This window comes from Acanthochromis polyacanthus, chromosome 17 (genome assembly GCF_021347895.1).
Source record: "Acanthochromis polyacanthus isolate Apoly-LR-REF ecotype Palm Island chromosome 17, KAUST_Apoly_ChrSc, whole genome shotgun sequence".
Classification (NCBI taxonomy): domain Eukaryota; kingdom Metazoa; phylum Chordata; class Actinopteri; family Pomacentridae; genus Acanthochromis; species Acanthochromis polyacanthus.
Window position 1 is genome coordinate 16,866,198 of NC_067129.1, and position 21,656 is coordinate 16,887,853.

Sequence of the window (21,656 nt, forward strand, 5' to 3'; positions counted from 1 at the left end):
ACTGTAGATTTTATATTCTATCTCAATGTAACTGGAAGCAGCTTAAGAGGTAGTCTTTGTACTGACTCCAGGCCACAGCAGTTGAACTCTTAAGTTCTCTGTTTAAGAAACAAGAAACTATAAATTTAGCAAATGTGAAGGGAAACAAGTCTGTCTGTGTTCAGTTCTACTTAGTATCTTAAGTTCATTGATCTTGTATAATCAAGTTCATATAAATTAATTGACCTAGTTTTATACTTTCACATTTCGTAAGATGACTTTGAACTAAGTAATTAACTGAAATGCAGTATGCAGTTGACTCACATTTTTAACACAGCAGGCAAACTTACATTTCTTAGCCAAATTAACTTAAAATGATTCATAGTGTGATGTTTCAGCTGGTTTAAGGTACTTACAGGTCATCTTTTTCATTTTCTATCCAAATCTGCCTGCTTTTTCTTCCTAAGTATATTTACCTAACGATTTCTCTCTTTGCATCATAGTCACACTGTCATGCTGTCATTTAGTCAGGATTTTCATCATCCCAAGACACACACACACGCACACACACACACACACACACACACACACACACACACACACACACACACACACACACACACACACACACACACACACACACACACACAAATTTTGCCCAGACCAGACTATGTTGAAAGCACCAGGGCATTGTCCAATCTGCCAGCCATTATATTTGGAAATATGAGAAACTTGCCATCTCATGTAAAAGGTGTCTGCCAAAGTTCGCAGACAGTCTTATCATTCAGGAACTTGATCCAAATCCAGACACTGAACCTTTAACCAAACCAGCCTGGTTCTGTCCAAAGGTTAAAAAAATCTGCCTATCAGCAGCTTTCAGCCCCACTAATTAACACGTAAGTCTGGTTTCTTTAATACATACAGAAACCAAGCATAAAAAGCCAGGATTTCAGTGGGTGCTATCTACTGACCTGGAAACAGTGACTTTCCAGACAGACCACCAAGCTACCTGTTTCTTTCTAAATGTCTGTAGTGGATCATCTATTCATATCCTTTACTTATCAATATGTTAATGAAAAAATGTTTCATTATAACCAAAAGATTTTTATCCAAAATCCTAACTGTAATCTGAAAATTAACTGTGCAATAAAGTAAATTGGGGATTAAGTGCAGAAAGTAGTGGAAAAGATATAAAGTAACAGAAAATGGAAATATTCAAGGACAATAATGTAGATAAGTGCAGCATGTGAGTAAATATACTGAGTTATTCTCCATTAATCAGCATATACAGTGTAGTGTATTGCATTTGGAATGATATTAAACCCTGAAATGATTTTATTTTTGATGGGATTTCCTTAAACTGTTGCAACCCAACTTCAACCTATGACTCTATTTGTGAAAGTGTCAGGACTTGTGCAAAATCCAAAGCCCCACATGCAAGATCAGAAGATGCAACTGACAATTTCACAAACAATCCTGTCAAAGCATCAGCAGCCTGCATGATCACACAGATCAGTGTGTGACACAGTGAGCAGCAGTCCTGGTTGGTGTTATCTCATACATTCACTTTGTGGAATTGGATATCTTCTCTTATGAAGAATGAATGAATATACTGCATAAGTTTAGAACTTCAGCCTAATTTAACTTCATTTTCCATTTTTGTTGTGAGACTTCAGAGCATACTGTGTAAACCTGAGTTATTCAGATGTGAAGTCGTTTGCATGAATGCACTACTGACAGTTCACTCAACTTATTAAATGAAGTTATTAACGAAACAAAAGTAGCATATTAGCAGACATCCTAGCATGTATTTAAGGAAGCATGCAAAGTGAAAACAGACAGAAACTGAATCTTTATTACACACATGGACAAAATTGTTGGTACCCCTCAGTTAAAGAAGGAAAAACCCACAATTCTCACTGAAATCATTTGAAACTCACAAAAGTAACAATAAATAAAAATTTATTGAAAATTAAATAATCAAAAACAGCCATCACTTTTGAATTGTTGATTAACATAATTATTTAAAAAAACAAACTAATGAAACAGGCCTGGACAAAAATGATGGTACCTCTATAAAAGATTGAAAACTATTTGACCAGAGTGACATGATTAACTCAGGTGTGTCATTTAATTGACATCACAGGTGTTTCCAAACTCATAATCAGTCAGTCTGCCTATTTAAAGGGAGACAAGTAGTCACCCTGCTGTTTGGTGAAAAGGTGTGTACCACACTGAACATGGACAACAGAAAGCGAAGGAGAGAATTGTCCCAGGACATCCGAAAAAAACTTATAGACAAACATCTTAAAGGTAAAGGCTATAAGACCATCTCTAAACAGCTTGAAGTTCCTGTGACAACAGTGGCTCATATTATTCAGAAGTTCCAGACCCACGGGACAGTAGCCAACCTCCCTGGACGTGGCCGCAAGAGGAAAATTGATGACAAATTGAAGAGACGGATCGTTGGAATTGTATCCAAAGAGCCCAGAGCAACCTCCAAAGAAATTAAAGGTGAACTCCAAGGCCAAGGTACATCAGTGTCAGATCGCACCATTCCTCGTTGTTTGAGCCAAAGTGGACTTCATGGGAGACGACCAAGGAGGACACCACTGCTGAAAAAAACTCATAAAAAAGCCAGACTGGAATTTGCAAAAATGCATGTTGACAAGCCACAAAGCTTCTGGGAGAATGTCCTTTGGACAGATGAGACCAAACTGGAGCTTTTTGGTAAGGCACATCAACTCTATGTTCATAGACTCAAAAACCAAGCATACGAAGAAAAGAACACTGTCCCTACGGTGAAACATGGAGGAGGCTCAGTAATGTTTTGGGGCTGCTTTGCTGCATCTGGCACAGGGTGTCTTGAAAGTGTGCAAGGTACGATGAAATCTGAAGACTATCAAGGCATTCTGGAGAGAAATGTGCTGCCTAGTGTCAGAAAGCTTGGTCTCAGTCGCAGGTCATGGGTCTTCCAACAGGACAACCATCCAAAACACACAGCCAAAAACACCCAAGAATGGCTGAGAGAAAAGCGTTGGACTATTCTAAAGTGGCCTTCTATGAGCCCAGATCTGAATCCCATTGAACATATGTGGAAGGAGCTGAAACATGCCATTTGGAGAAGACACCCATCAAACCTGAGACAACTGGAGCTGTTTGCTCATGAGGAGTGGGCCAAAATACCTGTTGACAGCTGCAGAACGCTCATTGACAAATACAGAAATCGTTTAATTGCAGTGATTGCCTCAAAAGGTTGTGCAACAAAATATTAAGTTATGGGTACCATCATTTTTGTCCAGCCCTATTTCATTAGTTTTTTTTTTTTTAAATAATTATGTTAATCAACAATTCAAAAGTGATGGCTGATTTTGATTATTTAATTTTCAATAAATTTTTATTTATTGTTACTTTTGTGAGTTTCAAGTGATTTCAGTGAGAATTGTGGGTTTTTCCTTCTTTAACTGAGGGGTACCAACAATTTTGTCCACGTGTGTACATTTAAAGAGGTGAAAACCCTCCTCCTGTACAGTCAATATGAATGGCTAAATTAGTAACAGGGACCAAAATCATTTCTTCTATCAATCTATAAACATGTTTACTACTTTGCAAAGGAATGGCAGAATTATGTGAAGACTGGCGTACGTTTGTCCATGTGTCTGTCTGTCTGTTAGCAACATTACTCAAAAACTGATAAACAGATTTGGATGAAATTTTCAGGGAAGGCCAGAAATGACACGTGATTAGATTTTAGAAGCGATGCGGCTTATAGTCTGGACCCACAGATTTGTTAAAGATTTCTGTATCATTGCGAGATAGCGGCATGGCAGCACTGTAACTATGACAACAAGTGAACACTGCATCATCTGCCTGCTGATGATCACATGATTGGGATTCTTTTCAAATCAAAGCAAATCAAACTTTATTTATGTAGCACTTTTCATGCAAGAAAATTGCAACGCAAAGTGCTTTACAAGTAAAAAACAATGCCTCACCATCCGATCATTGAACCCCCACTCCTCCCGATCCCACACAGTACAGGAACACTCATACCTTCTACTATAAATCAGCTGCCTACATAATGTACATATGGATAACACACGCTTCTGCTCAGCACAAGATCATTTTGTTTGTAGGTACATTTACACGTTTATATTAAATGGCCACATTTTATAGTGCCGTGATTTCCGCCACAAATTTTTTTCAAGATTTCATCCGTCGTAAATGACACAACAACTGAGTGGCCTTGGCGAAGTACTACGCTTGTTTCTTGTTTGTGCTGTAAGGTTTGACATTTTAACATAGAGGTTTATGAGGATCAACCTGCATTTGGAGTCAATCTCAAGTAAGCATTGTAAAAGCTACAGTGTTTTTAGTACCTCTGCAGTGGGTTCATTTCTCATTTCTTGCTCTTCAGAGGCTGCCTTCCAGTGTCTTCCATAAGCCACATCTGCGAAATGCAAAAGAAGCCCAAGTCCCCCCTGCAGTAGCCAGAAGCTACTTCACACTTTTTCTGGGGAACACCGATCATCTGATTCTGTCATTTATCATGTCTACTTTCTCTCTCTTCCTCTCACACACACACAAACACATACAGGATACCATCACATGCTTCAGGATTCAACACAGCAGAGTATGCACGTTAACAACTCAACTTTTTGAAGGTTTTCCTCTTGTTTATTCTGAATCAAGACAAGTTTAATCCACTCCAGTTATGCTGAATGTGATGTTTAACTTGAAACATCTTAAAATGAATGGACATACTGAAATCAGTCGAACAAGACAGAGGTTTAAACAACAAATTATTTCAATTAAGCTAAAGCTGATTTCTGAGTTGAAAAAATTGCTAAGCAAGTCACAAAATTAGCAAATTCAAATGAATCAAACAAAGACAAGAGTTTATGAGTGTTTATTGACTGCTTAAGGAACAAATTGCATTTTTTTAGTCCCATTTTACAGTTTGAAACAAGAATTTATATTATATAGTGCATCCTACCTGACATAAACGGATACAGCAGGGCGTGCTGGTGCACAACCAAGTTTGTTCACATTTAATAAAGAGGCCCAATGAGAGAAAGTTTACAGAGCAGTACCAGAGCTTAACAAATAAATAGACATTCAATCTCCATCCTCGGCTTCATTTAGACAAAGTTCAGGTGTGTGTCTTTGTCCACTCCATAGTTGGCTTTGTGCTCCTCAAACAGATTGCTGAGTTCATCCATGTACAGCTGGTGGAGGGCATCAAGTTCCTCAGCAGTTGGTTTCTCCTTCTTCTCCACCCTAATTGGCCGTCCAACTGCAGAGAGGTGACAAGGTGCAGGGCAGCACCCTCAGAGTCAGTATTTAATGTACTTTTTGGTTTGCAGTGCGGCCTGATGTCTGAGGTCGACTTATCTAAAACGTGGTCGTCTGCATTAGGGCTGCATGCCAAGGGCTGCAGTGTGTGTCTGTAAATCCTGCTCTTTATCTGACAGCTAGTACTCACATTCACTGAACTTCAACTCTAACCCTTCAAGGTGATTTCTAAAGTAAGACATCCTTTAACATGCAACAGGAGGAGTTAGGGGTGATATCGCACAGAACCTAGTCTAGATTGAAGCATCAAAGCTACTGCATAGGGATGCACAATATCAACATTATCTTTAGCTGTTAAAGTGTTTAAAATGAAATGTTGGTGTTGGACCAAAATCAACACAGTCAGTCTGTCAGGGTAAAAACTTGGGGTTTCATTATAAAATGTTGCAGAAATAAATGTGACATGCTTTACCTTTGTCCTTGTTTGTTGAAAGTTTTCTTATTTTTCTCAGTAAGAAAGATAAGTCAAGGTCAACCAGTTATCAGCCTGGCTGGTTACTGGATCAGAAATTCTGCATTTTTTGGTATTGTTTATATTTTTTAACTACTTCTCGATAAAGTTATTTATTTAAAAATGCACTACTTTGGTTCTCTTGCAGCTACCTCTTTGTAGATCCTGTGTGACCCCAAGCTTTTGAACGGCAGTGTATATAAATTGATATCAACATTTGACCAAAATATGTGAAAAAAAATGGGCTTACTAAATAAAAATCAACAAAAATCCAGCATTGTGCCTCCCTACTTCTGCATGTAGCGATGAATGAGCCATTCTGTTTACTCACCTATTGTTGTGATGGGTTTTCTATAGGGCATGAGACCAAAGGAGTACTGGAAAACACCACGTGCGTGGAATAGAGGCAGAGCAACACCCATAATGCTTTGCAGTCGTTCCTGCGTCCATCGAAGCCAGGTTCCTCTTGGGTTTTCCACTTGATCAAACACTTCATTCTCTCCAAAAGAGTAGACTGGCACCAGGTGAGCTCTGAAAATAGATTTCAACAAGCAAGTTGTTTATCGATTCACACATACACTGCCACTACCACCAAAGGCTAAACAATGATTATAAAACCTTTGTGCAGTTATGTTAGCACATGAATAGAAGTGTGAGTTCTCACGGAAAATATGAAATTGTCTGGATGACCCCAAACTTTCAAACGGTACTGTATATTCACAAATATTATCCAGTCCATTGGGTTTTTTGTGTTTTAAAACTGTGCCGTATTTTAGATTGATGTCATAACAGACTGTGCTTGGAAACTCCATGCAAGTGACTTGAATAAGCCTCTGTTTCAGGAGGACATCCTTTTGAATAAGCAATAAGATTTGCTGTTTAGAGAGAAGTAGCTGCAGCAGGAAACCTTCCTAAGTGCCCCAGGCTGTGTGCTCTTACCCATTCTCCATGGCCATTTTGATGAAGCCTTTCTTGTGAGCCAAGAGTACATTGTAGGATCCTGGATGGGCATCAAGGGACTCTGGGGCACCACCAACCGCTATTACAACAGCGCTGCCCCCACGTTTGTGGTGGAGCGGATAACTGGCACTCTCTTTATCTGAAGGTATCAAACCTGCACATTGACACATTAAGTAAATCAAATGATTCATCAGATGTCTAACATTAAGTACTTTGTTCTTGTAGATGAGTATAAAATGTTAAACAGACAGTTCTGGTTGAGTGCAATTCAAATGTCTGCGGCCCACACCTGCACACATGATGTAGTCTCTGAAAAATGGGGCTCTGAACCACAGAGGCAACATGAGCATGTAACTGGTGAGGCCTGGAAACATCTTCTTGAAGCCCGTAGCATAGCTGCAGAAGTTGATGAAGGCTCCTGCCACCAGTATGCCATGAGGATGGAAGCCCAGGATGTAGTTGTGTTTGGGATCCAAGTCAGCTGTCTTCACCAACTAGAGGAAGAAAAGAAAGGTATGAGAATAAGGATCATCAGTGCCAGCAGCTTCTGCTTTGTATCTGAATATGGATGTGTATGCACAAACATATTCTGGACTATATTTCTTCAAGTTCTACAAAAAGCTCATTATATAAAACATTTGTGCAATTTTTAGTACAAAAGTTGACTGTGTTGTATTGCAGTGGCCCAGATGGCTGCAGTCCAGGCATCTGCCTTAGTATCTCAGTTTCAACACTGACTTTGACCCTCTAACCGTCTGTCAGCTCCCCTGTGTGTGGCCTGAGCACTTTGTCTAGATCACAGTACCTCCACTGCCCCTCGTATACCCACCACACCTTCCTGGTTGTATGGAACTAGTGGATTTTGGTACAATTTCGAACCATTAGCACTTTTATTTCATGCTTCTTTATATTTCTACTACAATACCTGTCAGACAAAATGTTGAACTACTGTTTATTTCAGGCAAGAGAAAGTACAACTTGTTAAACTTTTGAAATGATCTAGTGGCCTGATCATAAAATGTGAATATAAGTATAGAGTTAATTACAAATTGAGTTAAAATAAATCGTGCATGTTATTTCTGTAACTGGGCTGCACTGTGGCGTGGTGGTTAGCACTTTCGCCTTGCAGCTAGAAGAGCGTCTCCGCCTTCCTGGGATCTTTCCGAATGGAGTTTCCATGTTCTCCCCCTCTGTATGTGTGGGTTTTCTCTGGGTGCTCTAAAAACATGCTGAGGTTAATTGATGACTCCACATTGTCCATATGTGTGAATGTGAGTGTGATTGTTTGTTTCTACATGTAGCCCTGTGACAGACTGGTCACCTGTCCAGGGTGTCCTCTGCCTTCACCCTAAGTCATCTGGGATAGACTCCAGTTCCTCTGCGACCCTAATGAGGATTACACGGTGTATCGATAATGGATGGAAGGATAGATATCTGTAACTTCAACTAAAATGTGAACATGTTTTAAGGAAATAATATTTATAAACCTTCAAATACATTCATTCAAACATTCAAAACAATCACAGCATCTTTTGAAGAGTTTGTTTATTTTTTCTTGGCACTTTTTAGAAAAAGCAAGCAGCTTTTAGAAAGCTGCCTGGAGAGATGCAGCTGAGTGGTTAGCAGATTCAGGAAGGAGATATTTTAACACCAAACTTCTCAGTCTGGTTCATTTGAACAAGTCTTCAAGGACCAAAGCGTTAAAATGTTTTCAATTTTGCATGAAAAGCAAAGAAATAACTTCCAAAACTTGTGTAACAGAATTTCAATTTATACTCATATCATGTCAAGGTCATTGATCTCAAGGTTTAAAACCACTGATTGTGTCATATATTGATAATATATCAGTCACCACGGCCAGTCTTTTTTTTGGAAATATATTTTCACATAATATGTTACCCACTAAACAGGGTCACTGTCCTGCTGCATCATCCTTATCACCCTCACTCTTTGCTGTTACTATTATTATAGCAATCATGTTGGTTTAGCATGATATCCGCCATGTTTCTTTTATCTTTTTCACTTCTTAAGATTAGAAGGTCTCCATCAAACAATGGATCGATTGATCATTGGTCATTGCACCTCCGCTATAAAAAAAGACTGTATGGAGAGTGACAAGTACAATGACAGGGAAGTTCTTCTGTTTGTGTACCATGTTTAGGCATGTACACAGAAGTTCTGTGCATTTGTAATATTGCACTACACCAGAGTCATCCAGGTTCATTTCAATCAAGACTGCTGTGCTTGAGCAGATAAATGGAGTACACCAGCGATTTACCGTTAACATCGTCAACTCACAAATAATCTGATGCAGCAAAGAGTGGACACATCCTCTTCTTTATCCTCACATCTTCTTTCTCATAAAAAGACAAAATTTCATTGCTCATAGTGCAGCTCTACTGTTTGGTCAGAGATTCAGATGTGTTCTGTTAATAGTGATCAGGAGTTGCCTCAATCAGAGATGAGGAGCAGGTTGCAGAGGTCTGGTATGTTCACTTCTTTCAAACTCCACAGCTACACCAAAGGTTGTCTACAATGTTTTATTGCATACACTACCGTTCAAAAGTTTGGGGTTACCCAGGCAATTTGATGTTTTCCATGAAAACTCACGCTTTTGTTCATGTGCTAACATAATTGCACAAGAGTTTTCAATCATCAATTATCCTTTCAACACCATTAGCTAACACAATGTAGCATTAGAACACAGGAGTGATGGTTGCTGGAAATGTTCCTCTGTACCCCTATGTAGATATTCCATTAGAAATCAGCTAGAATAGTCATTTACCACATTAACAATGTCTACTCTGTATTTCTGATTAATTTAATGTTATCTTCATTGGGAAAAAAATGCTTTTCTTTTAAAAAAATAAGGGCATTTCTAAGTGACCTCAAACTTATGAATTGTAGTGTACATATTCTTACACTCTTAATGTCTTACATTGGCTTCCTTTATTTTATTTCACAGTAAACAGAACATTTTGGGGGTATTGGACTTGTAGTGATATGATGTCATGCTCCTAAATGCCTCTGACCAGGACCTGGAATATCCCCTCCACGCATGTGTGATTATACATAAAATAGACTCTTTTTAAAAAGTTTATTTTGGAAATTCCTGAACTCGTGCACCTCCTTCCTCACTGAAAAATCCAGAATCTACAAATGTGCAAGAATTTTCTTTTCAAAACTTCTTTCCCAAATGCATCAAAACTATGAGATACTAGATGTATCCTGCCACACAGAGTCCATTGTCAGTGTTTGTGCAATGTTCAAGTTTTCACATCATGCTCGTGTAAGTTGTCATTTTGATCAGAACTGTCATCAAAAGGACTCACTTGGAGAAACTTTTCACTTTCAAACTTGCAATTTGTTCTCTACAGTGAAACTGCAACATCCAAGAGGAGAAGCTTTGAAAGTAATCTTCATGTATATACTGAAGTTTTAAGTAAACCTATAACATGCAGGAGATGCATGGTCAAATTTTTATTGATTTTTTTCATTTCAGTTGATTTGTTTGACTAAAACTGGTGGAATTCCTCTTTAATACTTTGCATATTTGCTTTGTAGTATCTAGGCAGTATTGGTTAGTACTGAGTAATGTATTCCCTTTTATAGCAGAGGTGATCCGAGTCTAGAGTGGATCTCTTCAAGTCTATAAGTCAATACAAACAGTTCTGGTTGTGACTCTCAGACATCATGTACAGTTCTCAGCTTGTTTATCTCTGGGCAGGACCTTCACATTGGCGCTTTAATGTTTAGACTCAACACAAATGAGTTTGCTGTTTGGAAGATAAAGTAATTCTACTGGTAAATGAGCCATTGGGCATGCAATCTATCCTGCAATACGTAGGAATATTTCTCTGTAGTGTGTGAAAAATCCCCTTTAGATCATCTACCATGGTAGGCTTGACAAGATATCTCACCTGTGGAGTGTTGTTTGTGTGTCTCTACCAGTCCACAGTGGGCAGGGTGGAGATACTGAGAGGAACTAAAGGTCAGAGTCACTTGTTATGTGCTCTGGTTTGTTTTGCATTGTACTCTTGTGAACAACAAAAAAACAAATGTGCTCCCCTCACTGTTTGCATCTGTGTGAGACATTAACATTGAAGGCCACACTGCTCTAAGCGCAACATTCACATGTATAATCAGAAAATGCCATCTTCTCAGAAACAAATAGGCTGCTTCACTGAGCAGATTTCATACATGTGATTTTTCAGATCTGTTGAAAGAAGAGTGTACCCTGACATAGTTTTAATTTATTGTTTTCTTGCAGCTAATCATATATAGGATATGAAAAGTTAATATGCTTTTACTGTATAAGCAAGTCATGATACTGGACCGTCACAAAACTCCTGTTTTGTTTTTGTTCCTGCTGTTTGTTCTGTGGGTCCTTTCTGCCCATGGCCCCCGGGACACAAAGTTAATCATTGGCTCAAGTTCTTCTAATGAGGCCCTTAACGAAGCTGTCTCTCAACAAATGGAGCAGCGACCAATCACAATCCTCTGTTATCTCACCATAATCTGTATTAGTATTATTTGTGCCAAGGTCTTTCATTTTAAACTTTACCGAAGGATTTTCCTACTGAAATAACAACTATCTATGTGTACGCTCCAGAATATTTTTATGACTGTACCTTGCTGCTAAACAGCCCTTTTTGACGGTGAACTGAAACTTTTGCTTGTCTTTATTCTCTTTTCAAAGGCACCAGACTCCGTTGACAAAAGCAGTCATTTTAATTTGGAGGAAACAGGAGATCCTGCTTTGTAGTTTCCTCGATTAATTAGTTTCCTTGTGTTATTGTGTGACTTTACTGTTGTAACACATAAGTTCAGGTCCATGCTAATGTGTTTAAACACCAAAATCAAGCAACTCTTTAGAGTAAAATTATTGCTTTTGTCAGTCGAATCAGTTCATTAAGTGGTTGAAATACTTCTTGTAGCTGTATCTGTAGCTTTTTATAACATTGCTTTAAAAATTAGACATTCCCTTACTATTTCCTTTAACACCATGCAGACTGATTTCTTTGTAAAGGACTTTGAGTTTTCCAGGAAATTCCAAAGGATGTCACATTTTTGTTCTGAAATGAGCCCACTGTGAAATCATTATGTGCATGAAGACTCGGCTGTGGACTTTTCCACACTATTATACATCTAGCCATTCAGGTTTGAACCAGAAACTGATTCTGAAGAAGAATAATGATGCAGAAAGCTTCACCATGCAAGCTGGCCTTAGGTTTGTTATGTATGAAGTCTGAATCCATGTTTTTAGACTGTCATCTGTTCATCGCAGATAAGGCAGAAATGCTTGGCCATGATTTTTTCTGCTTTTTCTATGTGTCTTCTAGCATATAGAAACACCATGGGGAAAGTTAGCAAGGTTTAAAAAAAGATCACAAGAGGGTCTTTACATAGTTGCTATATTAACACAACATTTTGTTGGGAAACTTTCGTACATTTTAGCACTTCAAACTTAACATGATCCAAACACAGTGTTCTTCAATGGCACTTTTTCACTGTATAAATTGGTACTGCTGTAAAATTACTGATTTAAAAGTCAGCCCCAATCACATGGCAACCTCTCCAACCACAACTCAGTTTGATTAAAAAACACTTAACTTTGATTTTGTATAACCTGAAGCAGGAGCTAGGACTCTGTTAGCTTACTGAAACTTAACATCAACTCTGTACGCAGGGGGAACAGCAAGAAACTTTTGTTCAAATCTTAAATCTTATGTTCACATAGTTGTACCAAATAACATGTTTTATGTACTTAATTCCCACAAAAAACAAACTGGGAAAATTTACCAACAGCTCTAAGGTTTTGGCTAGCTGTTTCCCCATTTCGAGTCACTACGCTAACACAGAAGCTAACTCCAAGTTGTAGTTTAATTATTTAGAGTGTAGATATGAGTGTAGTATCAATCATCTCATCTAACCTTCGATTGACAGCAGAAAAGTACACATACTAGTGCGTCAGACATTGGCTTTACACATGTTTCTTTCATAGCATCCTAATTTAGATGACATGTACACATTTACTTCTCTGTAGTGCTACAAAATAGTAAAATCTTTCATCCAAATTGCCGTAATTCACTTGTATAATTCAGTCTTACATAAAATTTTGATGTTCTCTGAAAGGATCTACACACAAAATGAGGGATGCCATCAGCACTTCCTGGAGCAGGACCTCTGAACCCACATGTGATATTTCTTCCTTGAATATTCACATAAAAACCAACAGCCACACTATTAGTTAAATATCAATTTGCGTCAATGTGTTGTCTAACTGTTCGTGTGTCCTCCTAGAAGCTGAGTCACAGCACGTCAGCTGAACTCTCAGTCTGAGATGATTGTGGTGTAATTAGAAACAGTGGGTAAAGACACACCAATGAAACTAATTAGGCTCTTTAAAGGACACTGCTTCTTTTTACCCTTACATGGTCTCTTTGTCTCAGGCTTAATGTGGCATACAGTCAGATGATCTCTGAACATGATTCACTTTTTTGAAGTACTATGCGCTTTAGAAGGTGGTTTATTTTTTCTCAGAAATGACGAAGGTCAAACTTCCATCTGGCGTAGATTCACATGAGACCTCTATGAGAGATTAAAACAGGGACTTCCAGATGATCTAAAAGCTTACGGTACAATGCTCACTTTTGTACGTTTAGATACTTTTCAAACATGCGTAGATTCTCCATATGTTTCATGGGATGTCAAAAAATAGGTCAGTTTTGGCAACATTTTCAATTTCACCGAATGCATTGTTCTTTATTCTTATTCTTATTTTAGTGATTAGTACTTCTGTGAAACTCTTGCATATCTTGCTTTTCTTTTATTATTACCATTATTATACATTTACATTTGAATCTCCCTCGGGATTATTAGGGTATATATCTGTCTGTATGTCTGTCTGTCTGTCTGTGTGTCTGTCTGTAACTTTATATATTTTCTCTTGTTGTCAATTCTTTACCGATGCTCCAGTTGCTTTAAAGCAAATAAAAATTGATGATGAATCATTGTTATTTTGTTAGAAATATTTGACATTTAAAATTTAAAATCACTTCTTTCAACTCAGTTCAGTTCTTGTTTTGTTCTCTGCCATAAAATTAGACAGCTGACCTAAATCTGATTGGTTCAGATAGTTCAGCTAAACAAGCCAATAAGGATGACTGTGATTGCTCAGGTTAGTTCATGTCAACAAAAGCACTCCCCACTTACAGGAAAACAAATGGGTCATTATAAAATATTATGTTTAAGATTCTGACTTCCTTCACCAATTTAATTTACCACATTCGGTTTTTGAATTTTTAATTGAATTAATTAATTTTCTCAGTGCATTAATGAATTGGACATTTCAAATATTAATCAACTAAGATAAAATATATCTAATAAAAATACTGGTTACCTTGCAATCACTCTTTTAGATCCCTTATGTGGAGCCCTTTTTAAAATGCTGTTGATTGTTATTGTTGGTGCATTCTGTCTTATCAGTACAGTCCAAAGTATCTGTTCTGCCCAGAGGCGAGTAATGTGTCCATGTAATGCTGTGAATGTTGTCAACAGGAGTTCTGTTCTCTATGAATGCCACAGAAGAGGGAAGGTCCAGGTTACTTCTGAAGCTCTCTTACATCTCACATCAACATTATTGTTGAATGTGATAGAGAATCGTGTGCTGCTGTTGATTAAAAACCTGCACTCAGATTTACCCCCATTTATACAGAAGCACTATTCATGCATGACCACAAGAGGGACATAATGTGCTGCGAGAGACAAGCTTGGGCTGCACACTCAAGGCCAATTTGTTCCCCTTATTTTACATCCAGCCTGACAGAGTTTGCAAGAAATGTGCACATTATAGATAATCACTAATCTCTATCTTTGATCATTCGATATTCTCTGTAGTACTTTCACTAGTAGTGTTTAGTCTTTTCTTTTAAAACTCAGATTGGTGTTTCCAGATAGATAGATAGATAGATAGATAGATAGATAGATAGATAGATAGATAGATAGATAGATAGATAGATAGATAGATAGATAGATAGATAGATAGATAGATACTTTATTTATCCCCAGAGGGAAATTGTTGTATCCGGCAGCTCACTCCAGTGAGATCAAGCGATACATATGACAGCCCAATGATTCAGTAGAAGGCCACAAGATGTCATTTTGTTTTCTGCATCCTCAGTTGTGGCAAGATGGTGGAGAGTTTGAAGTATTTATAATCCCCCTCAATTCACATGACTTAAAGGGGAACTTCGGTTTTTTTCAACCTGGGGTCTGTTTTCATTTGTCATTTCATACATGTGAGTGATGGAGAAATGAATTTTCGACATAGCTCCAGTATTTAGCCAGGCAGGCAGCTTAGCAGCTCAGCTAGCGAAAAGTGTGGGGCAACTTGCCCCCCCGCGTCAAAGTCCACCCTAACGTGCTTTTTTTCCCACACTGGCCGGCTCGGATAGTCTCAACGAGTGTCCCACAACATACTAGATGAGAAGTGAACGAAAACCTCCACATTAGCTGACGATCGCTATTTGTTGTCATCTGTATCCAAATCTCTGGACGCTATTTTCGCCATTCAGAAACACTCATTCATAAATCTACACACACTCAAGAATCACTCACAGAATCATAGTCGGTTAAGGTCAGTCGGTCAGTCATCCAGTGGTCACGCCATCCAACTGTCGGACTCCGGACCCAACAGCGATGAGGTGCTCCTTCTGATATTCCTCATAGACACAATGCCCCGGGTAAAATCAATCAATAGTGAACACTATGTCAGCTGCCTGTTGATGATCACATGATTGTGATCCTCCTACTGTGGATTTATCTGGACTCATCCATCGGAAATTATACAAGGAACAATTGATTTCATTCTGAGGGTGTTTTTGAGTCCCATCAATTCCTGCCGCCCGCTACATATCTAGATCATGCGATTGGGTATCCGTACATAATGCAGACATGCAAAACACACGCATGTGCTCAGCGCAAGGTCATTTTGTTTGTGGGTACATCTTTATTAAATGGCCATATTCTACGGTGCCATAATTTCTGCCATGATTTTTTTCAAGATTTCCGCTGTTGGAAATGACACAACGACTGAGCAGCCTTGGCGGAGTAGTGTGGTCGCTGAGTGCTTTTGTTGTTTACCATCTTTTTCTTAGATTTCTATTTCTATTTGAAATATTTGGAATTTTCTTTTTGTTATCAATTCAAATTATTGTCATTTATTGAATGTTTAAAGGGGAACTTTGGTTTTTTGCAACCTGGGGTCTGTTTCCATTTGTCATTTCATACATGAGTGAGTGATGGAGAAATCAATTTTCAACATAGCTCCAGTATTTAGCCAGGCAGGCAGCTTAGCAGCTCAGCTAGCGATAAGTATGGGGCAACTTGCCCCCCCGCGTCAAAGTCTGCCCTAACGTGCTTTTTTTCCCCACACTGACGAAAATTTATTTCTCCATCACTCACATGAATGAAATGACATATGAAAACAGACCCCAGGTTGAAAAAAAACAAAGTTCTCCTTTAAGAGTGCTTTAGTCAAGCACTGACAGTGGAAATATTTTTTATAAGAGGAAAACACAATAAGAAAAGGTTGACTGTAGGATATGAGGGGGATATGTACACATATACAGCACATTACTGGAGGAAACAGAAGGGCATCATCCATCAATGGCTCTTTTGCTGCCAAGGACAGAGATAAGGGCTATCGCTCATGGGAGACTGGAGATCAAAGATTAGATTAAATGAACTAATGTTCTGATGGTCCGCTTTCTGACTCAAACCAGTATGTGGACTTTAGGGCTGCTTATAGAAGTGATGTGCAGCCACAGTAAAAGAGTGAACAACTGTCTAAACGCTCTCTCTCACCTTAATGGGGAAATAATCCCGCATGTATTCCCAAAGTTTGAGGCCACACAGGAAGGGCACTCTCCGGCCTCCACGCGCAGGAGTGTCATAGTCAAAGTACCACCAGACGGAGTAGAGCACACTGATCAGCCAGAACCGGGTGAAGAGCAGGAAGAAGTACAGGAAGATGCAGAGGGGTGCTGAGGACAGAAAGATTGTGTGTTGTGAGCAGCAGCAAGAACACGCTGTAGACAAATGTGTTACGTAATCATCCACTCCCATCTTGCATGACAAATGCGAACCACACTTTATGAATGGTTCGTGTGAAAGATCATGGGTTTAAGTGGAATTAACTTTTAATGAATACTGGAATTGTATGCATGAAAAGCATTTAGTTCCGGTTTAGATTACGTCATTGCAGTGTCATGCTGTCTGATTTAAAATTTCCTGACGGTACAATTGCTTTCATTTTTAGCTTGGATATTATTGGTTTCAGGGTTCAGGTGGTAAACTTCACATCAAAAACACTGCAGTCACTCTGATCAGGCAGTGACCCAGAGACCAGTGATGGAATTATCTGTATGACTGTGTGTTGAAACAGGAAAGTTGTTCTGTTTTAGGATCGATATGCAACATTGATTCCCAGTCAAGTCTTTCATGAGATCGTATAGGAAACTTGATTCATGATTTAATAACTGTATTCCTTTGTGGTATACAGTATATTTATTATCAGTCTGTGTTATTTCTTTGCTTAGACACTTAATAACAATATTTTTTTTGTCTTAATGAGCCTTTCCTGGTGAAATAAATGTTTAAAAATGACTACAAGTAACTGTAATGCTAATCTTTATTATGTTATTTGTCATAGTAATCAGTAAACTACCAGATGAGTCCGTTTGAATCAGTTGCATTTCCTGTTGCAACTGAGTTTGTGAAAAGTAGTCTGCAAATAGGCAAATTCTTTAAACATACCTCCTGGAAGGAAGAACATTTCGAGGATAGTTTTACATGAATCAATATCCACCTTTGTATAATTATTAGAGTTAAGTACCATTCAGTTTAAAGTGAGTGCAGACAGAGACCAGGCTGTGAGGTTGGTCAGACAATAACGTCAGAAATCACTGATACATAGTTGGGTAACAGGTGAACAAAAAACACAATGTGGACTTGTTAATTTGAATTCTGAAATAGTAACTATGAAAGATGCACAATGTAACCTGCAGACGTGACAAAGGCATGCTACAGTTGTTTGAGCTCCCTCAGAGGGAACAATCACTGCAAGTTAATATAAAGTTGTTCTCAGCGATCACCTTTATACTATGATGAAACATTTCTATCCAGAAGGGAGTGGACTCTTCCAGGAAGACAATGGCGCCATCCACAGGGCATGAGGGTTCACTGACTGGTTTGATGAAAATGATGTGAATCAGATGCTATGACATGTCACCAGATCTCAACCCAAATGAAGCCTACTGGAGATTTTGGAGTGCAAGTCACTCCTCTCCACCAACATTATTAAAATGTAGGACCATTTTTAGGAAGAATAGTGTTCGTGTCTCTGGTAAAGTTCCAAAGACTTGGAGAATCAATGCCAATGTGCACTGAAGCTGTTCTGGCAGGTTACTAAGACACTTTATGTTGTGTTTTGTCACTTGTCTTTAAGTGCAGATGTTCTCTGCTCAGATCATGCTCTACTTGGCTCCCTCTTCTGGTCATACAGAAGTTCAATTCTCTCATTGTCACAATTCTGAAATTTTAAAATGAACATGTGCTTCACCAAAAGCAGCTAACCCAACATATTTAAACACCTGCTGCAAGGAAATGTAGAAAAACTGCAGCAGAGTTGTACCTAAAGACATCCCATTAATACACCATAATTTCTGTCAGTTTCCATTTGATTCATACATAAACTTCAACACTCACCCAAAGCGAGGAAGGAGAAAACCCACTGCAGTAACGCAGCAGTCTGCAGTCTCCTGTGGATAGGCACGTCCAAGGGAGCAAAATTAATCTTCATGTTTTCCACAAGAAGAGAGAGACAAACCAAGGTGCTACAGTAGAGGTGAAGAAGAAGAGCGAGTGAAGAGAGTCTAAAGTCTGCTGCCCTTCTCACCTCTCCACCATCACTTCCTACTGACTGGCTTATCTCAGAAACTCAAAGCAGTGTTTGATTTGTCCATTCATATCTACCACATCAGACTTTAGACCCTGCAAGAAAGCAGCTGCTAAAACACAGTGCCCTCAAACAAAACACGCAAAGCCACATGTCAGTGAAGGAGAAGGCTGTCAAGAAGCCTATTCATTCTGCTTTCACTATTTCAACCTACTAAGAGTAGAATCAGTCTTCAGCACGGTTATGCAATAAGTTGGTCTTTATAGCTGTGAAGGCAGTCCTATCTGATTGAGCAATCACACAACTGCATTGCAGTGTGATATAGGTAGCGATAGAGATCCTTTGGAGAGGTCTGACACGTTTCTTATCACATAAGCTATAAAAGACATAAGAGGCTTTATTGTCATTGTACAGTTGTTGCCAGCATTACAGCGAAATTACAGAGGTACTCCCTGACTCGAGTACACAAAGAAAGCTAAACCAGGATAAAAAGGAAAGCACTCAGAGAGCGCAGTACTCTCTGAAATCTTGAAAAAAATTTGTGGCAGAAATCACAGCAACAAAGAATGTGGCCATTTAATATACAGTAGATGTACCCACAAACAAAATGACCCTGTGCTGAGTACAGGTGTGTGTTATGCATGTGTACAGTATGTACGGATATCAAATTGCGTGACCGAAATATGTAGCGGGTAGCAGGAATTGATGGAATTCGGAAACAGCCCCACAATTTAATCAATTGTTCTTTGTATGATTTCCAAAGGATAAGTCCTGATAAGTCCGCAGCAGGTGATTTGTAGTAGTATCGCAGTCATGTGATCATCAGCAGGCAGCTGATGTAGTGTTCACTTGTTGTCATAGTTACAGCAATGCCATGCTGCGTTCTCCCAATGATATAGACTTCCTTAATAAATCTGTGGATCCAGACTATAAGCTGCATCACTGCCAAAATCTAATCAAATGGTCCATGTGTCATTTCTGACCTCTGAAAATTTCATCCAGATTCGTTAGTCCGTTTTTGAGTAATGTTGCTTAGCAGAGCAATAAAAGTAAGTATATAAATAAATGTGATGTGAACATAATAATGTTACCAGTGCTGCACAAAATTCTTTAAAGTCATTTAAAATTTTTCAAAGGTGAAGCGCACTTCGTTCTGTACGGCTGCAAACCGATGTATGTTATACACACATTGATTAAGGGCTATCCAAGGTACTAGTGAAGAAATAACAGACAAGAAGAGATTCAAGCCATTCAGTTCATGCATTGCATCACAGACCAGCACACTGACACAGACACTTAATGGAATGTAATCTTTGCAGTACATCATTGTTTATATCTTTCTCTCATTATCATGTGGTAGATTGACATTAGGCGGGGCCAGTGGGTTTGATTGCCTTTCTTTCTACTTTGCCCTTTGATTACAGCTTTATAAATCATTAATTTATTCAGGAGCTATTTACCTTAATTCCCTCATTAACACTTTGATCTTGAACACTCACTCAGCAGTCACTTAATGCTTTACTGGCACCCATGGACAAACAATAAATACAGTGAAATAAAAAGCCCACGGCATGTCATGAAAGCGATTTATTCTTACCTCTAAAAATGAGCTGCTGCTTTCATTTTAAAAATTCCCCTGTTTAGAAAACATGCATGCCTTTCAGATGTCACAGAGATGGTAAGGACCAGGCCCTCAGGGTGTGTAATGAGTTGGCATTATTCATATATTCTATTATTTGCTGGCACAGTCTGCCAAAATGGGTAGATTCTGCATGAATGAATGTTTTAATGGGCTTTATTTAACTTAAAAAATATGAAAAAAAATAATATTCCACTTTGCCTCACTTCAGACTATTTTCTATTGGAGAATGTTGAATGTAATGCAATGATTTTCTGCTGTTGTTTTTGTATAATATAGGACCCAAGGTAAATATATGTATACTTGGGTCCTATATTCCATGTGGATGTGACTTTGACATGCACTCTTTCAGCGGGATAATGTATCGTGTCACACAGCAGAAACGGTTCAGGAATAACACAACAAGTTTGAAGTGTTGACTTGGCCTCCAAATTCCCCAGATCTCAGTCCAATCGAGCATCAGTGGGACATACTGGACAAATAAGTCCTATCCATGGAAGCCCCACCTCGCAACTTGCAGGACTTAAGGATCTGCTGCTAACATCTTGGTGCCATATACCACAGCACATCTTCAGGGGTCTAGTGGAGTACATGCCTTTACGGCAATACTACTATGACCACCTGCTTAACATTGTGTTGATTCCCTTTAAGCTGCTAAAACTCCTCTGAGGCAGTGGGGCATGGACACAGGACCTCTAGGGATGTCCTGTGGTACCAGGATGGTAGCATTGAATCCTGAGGGTTGCAGGGAGGAACCTACCTAGATTAGGCTTATCCTGGTACAGTCTGATGTTTCAACTAACCATTGTAGATTTCGAATCAACTGATTATACTGTATCTAAATTCTCATGTGCTTCTGCATCTCAGTCTTGCCTGAGTGAGTGACCAACATGATGACTGTTACCTAAAGTAATTTGCTAAATAAATAACACTCTGCCACACAGTGTGAATGATGATATGAACGTGGAAAATTACCATTTATAGGTAATTTTTTTTCTTCAAACTTCTCTCCTTTCTGACCACTATTTTCTTATGTTGCTTAAGTAAATCATAGTAAATGTTAAAAAGCGAGAGAATCTAGTATTAGATGGATGTACCGCCTCCTGGAGCACTACACCGCGAAGTTCACTGTGTTTATCAGCTTTACCCCTACCAGAAACCTACATGCATTTCAGAATTAAAGCAACATACCAATGTCAGCTTTTGTGGCTTCTTATACACGGCACAAAGATAACTTGTTGGCCTATAGTGTTGATGCATTACTTGTGTCCATGCATGCTTTTTTTTTTCTTTGGGGTGTTCTGAAATTATAC

General features: G+C 38.7%; 1 protein-coding gene across 1 annotated transcript; it reads right to left on the reverse strand.

Annotated features, from left to right (window-relative positions):
• Positions 1 to 4,871: 4,871 nt before the first annotated feature.
• On the reverse strand, positions 4,872 to 21,627 carry mogat2 (monoacylglycerol O-acyltransferase 2). Its single transcript, XM_022194934.2, has 6 exons — positions 18,515 to 21,627; positions 16,613 to 16,791; positions 7,035 to 7,239; positions 6,725 to 6,899; positions 6,117 to 6,316; positions 4,872 to 5,275 (listed from the first exon to the last, which is right to left on the reverse strand). Exons 1-6 carry the CDS (start codon positions 18,606 to 18,608, stop codon positions 5,121 to 5,123), a joined length of 1,008 nt encoding a protein of 335 aa, XP_022050626.2. The 5' UTR covers positions 18,609 to 21,627; the 3' UTR covers positions 4,872 to 5,120.
• Between the last annotated feature and the right edge of the window lie 29 nt (positions 21,628 to 21,656).